Genomic DNA, 3,078 nt, shown 5'->3' on the forward strand with positions numbered 1-3,078 from the left:
CACTATTTTGATCATGGCTTTTTTATGTCATGCTGCTTCCCGTCTGGTTTTATCACTAATCACATCGTGGTGTATAGCGACATAGCACTGTATATTCATATCTAGTTCAACACATACAATGAATTTAAAAGAGATTTTATATCAGAACGACAAACTTTTATGAACATAGAAAATTCTTCATTCGAAATTGATCAAACATCACATTTTTAAATAAAAAGAAAGTCGATATAAAAGCAAAGAAATGTAACAAAAGAAAACCGGTTTGAATAATTGTTTTATTTGACTGAAGCAGATAAACAAGATGTGTCAAGAAACTTTAGTTTGATTTGTTTAAATTGAACTGATACATACAAGGGAAATTTAAATGGTAAAAGCTTTGAAGAGATAAAAAATATGCAGGATACCTTCAACACGCTGTCACAATAAAGAAAAAAACAATGAATAAAAAAACACACTAGTCCAGAACAATAGAGAATATTTTCAAAACGTCATGGTGGATTACATTTTCTGAAGACATTACATCATAATCTGCATAATGAGAGTAAAATGAGCAGAAAACATTCATATTTTCAATAAACCAACTGAAGTAAAGTTTAATGTGATTTGCTTTATTATCAGAGACATGAAATTCAAGTCGTATACTGGGTTACTTATCAGAGGTGGAAGATAAGTGATGAACACTGAAGTACAGCTGCTGTTACTTTTTATACATTTTAATTGATCACAATGCATCAAAATATCAGTTGATTTTCCTGGACTTTGTTTTTCTTTGGTTAATAGCAGGCAATCATTTCATTTTACTGTATATTCATGTAATAATGAAGTTAAACATCATTTCTGTTCAAGGAAATTTCTTCTCTTTAAAATATATATATTTTGTAAAACTTACAATCCAAAAGTTGGCATATTAATTTAAACTGTGGCCTTGTTTAGTTGCAATTTACATTGAATATAAAAAGTACATAACATGGTATAAACTGTACTTGAGTATAACACAAGTAACCAAAATTACTACTTGATTACAAAAATGCAAATACAGTACACATGATCTGTTACTTGCACCCTGGTAACTATATTTGCAATCAGGTTTTGTATAAAAGGAAAATCACATCACCGTCATTTATCAGATTGAGATTAAATGATTTAGTGGTGAAAACGACGTGAGTGTAGATCGTCTCTTTCTGAGCCGAGTTTGTGTTTCCTCTTTCTGCTTTGGGGACTTTTCTCCTGCTGAAGGTTGGTGCAGAATAGGTCAATGAAGCTTCTTCTCTCTGAGGAAATAGAAGAAAATGTACAAATGTTACAACTTTATTTACATGAAAATAACTGAAATTAGATTTCCAGTTATTTCATCCTGAGACTTTACCTGCTGATCACTGCTGACCGGTTCAGCATCTGTTTCAACAGAGACATTTTGTGTAATATGTGATTAGTTAATTCAACACTGCACTGAGATTTAGCATTATATTCATGAAACTTGTATTACCACAGTTACAATCCTTCTTCTTCTTGGTCCAGATGAGATAAACTGAAACAGTCACACTCGCAGCCAAAGCAACACAGGAAACACAAAGAGCTATTTCTGTTTTATTCAAAGCTCTCGTGTTGGGATCTGAGAAAATAAAACATTCAATGATAATGATTATTTACTTTTTGAAATTTAAAAACCATTTTCCTAGTAAACTAGTCTGAACTGACCTTTAATGTCCAGTTTTGATCCATTTCCAAACATGATCTCTCCACATGCAGCCACAGCACAGTAATAAGTAGCAGCATCAGAGACACTGACCTTCTTAGAGAAGTTATAGAAACATTTCTGTGAAGCGTTTCCACACTCTGCACCGTCTCCAGCAGTATAAATGAAACTGGGGTGAGATTGATCTGATCCGGCTCTGAACCAGTAAACTCTGGAATGTTCTGGACATGTTTTCTTCTCAGAGTCAGAGAGAACCGAACACTGCAGAGACACCGACTCTCCTGGATGGACCCACTCAGACGGAGGAGCTTGACTGATGCCAGAGAAGACAGACTGGGGTCCTGGGAAGTACCAAATAAAAAGTAAGAAACCAGTTGAAGAAAATATATAAATGAATAAATAAATAAGTTGGTAAGTATATCCCTTAGTCAATATGGAAGTAAGAAAAAGTGATTAGAAAAGTAAGCAGAACACAAGTAACCAAATAAATATGCATAAGATATTTGTAAATAAATAACAATTAAATTTATATGGAATTATGGAGTTAAGTGTGTAATTAAAGAATTCAAATTCATGTGAATAAATATGAAAGCCCGCATATAAAATGAGTTCACTTTACCTTTAACTTTTAGAAACACTCCTCTCAATAATATCATGTTAGTCCAGTCGGTTTGTACACAGTAGTAAAGTCCAGTGTCGATCATCTGAGCTTGATTAATGTGCAGAATAAAAGTTCCAGGTCCTTGTTGGGTTGTGAAATGAGGAGCTCGATTAATTTTACTAGAATTAAAGCCAAAAGTTCCTCCCAAGACTTCAAACTGTTGTCCAGAAATGATTCTGATCCAATACAGCATCACACCGTTTTTGTCTTTCTCTCGAGGACACGTCAGAATCACATTTTGTTGAGCAGCAACAGACTTTATCTCAACCTTCTCATCACCTGTACAGCCTGAAAGAAACAAGCAAAATCAGCCAGTGAATAAAAGAAACAGAATTTTAAATGTACCATCATCATTCAGTGTATATTTACAGAATCTGACACTTCATCAAATACTTACTCGCGACTCTGATCATCAACAGGAAACAAACTAGGAGCAACATTTTCTGAGGAGTCCACCACTGACTGTTACAATCAGAGCGTCTCCACTTTATTTGTAATCTCATAAAGTGGGAGGGTCAGACATCACGACCATCTGATTGGCTTCTCATCACACTGAAGGATGTGATGAGAAACACGTCCAGGAAATACTTTGTAATACCAACCATGCACCTGAAACACATGAAACAACATCAACAGCAGGCTGTATGGTTGTATCTGTGTAAAGCTCACATGGTAAACACAAAGAGACCAACCAAAGAAGAACAGAACCTTTTTATACTGT

At 34.4% G+C, this 3,078-nt stretch overlaps 1 protein-coding gene across 1 annotated transcript; it reads right to left on the reverse strand.

The window, feature by feature from the left end:
• Positions 1-260: 260 nt before the first annotated feature.
• LOC308111393 (uncharacterized protein) lies at positions 261-2,818 on the reverse strand. The gene is made up of 6 exons (XM_080466273.1): positions 2,755-2,818; positions 2,316-2,645; positions 1,699-2,037; positions 1,487-1,612; positions 1,367-1,395; positions 261-1,271 (listed from the first exon to the last, which is right to left on the reverse strand). The coding sequence occupies exons 1-6, from the start codon at positions 2,795-2,797 to the stop codon at positions 1,083-1,085; spliced, it is 1,056 nt and encodes a 351-aa protein (XP_080322399.1). The 5' UTR covers positions 2,798-2,818; the 3' UTR covers positions 261-1,082.
• Positions 2,819-3,078: the final 260 nt, after the last annotated feature.

Source organism: Lipophrys pholis, assembly GCF_963383615.2.
Source record: "Lipophrys pholis genome assembly, chromosome: 6".
NCBI lineage: Eukaryota > Metazoa > Chordata > Actinopteri > Blenniiformes > Blenniidae > Lipophrys > Lipophrys pholis.

Excerpts from the sequence above, each read along its gene's own strand:
- LOC308111393 (XM_080466273.1), bottom strand. The coding sequence starts at position 2,797 with ATGTTGCTCCTAGTTTGTTTCCTGTTGATGATCAGAGTCGCGA. Across the intron at positions 2,646-2,754 it reads GTTGATGATCAGAGTCGCGA|GCTGTACAGGTGATGAGAAG; the intron begins GTAAGTATTTGA and ends TGTTTCTTTCAG. Across the intron at positions 1,613-1,698 it reads ATCAAAACTGGACATTAAAG|ATCCCAACACGAGAGCTTTG; the intron begins GTCAGTTCAGAC and ends TTATTTTCTCAG.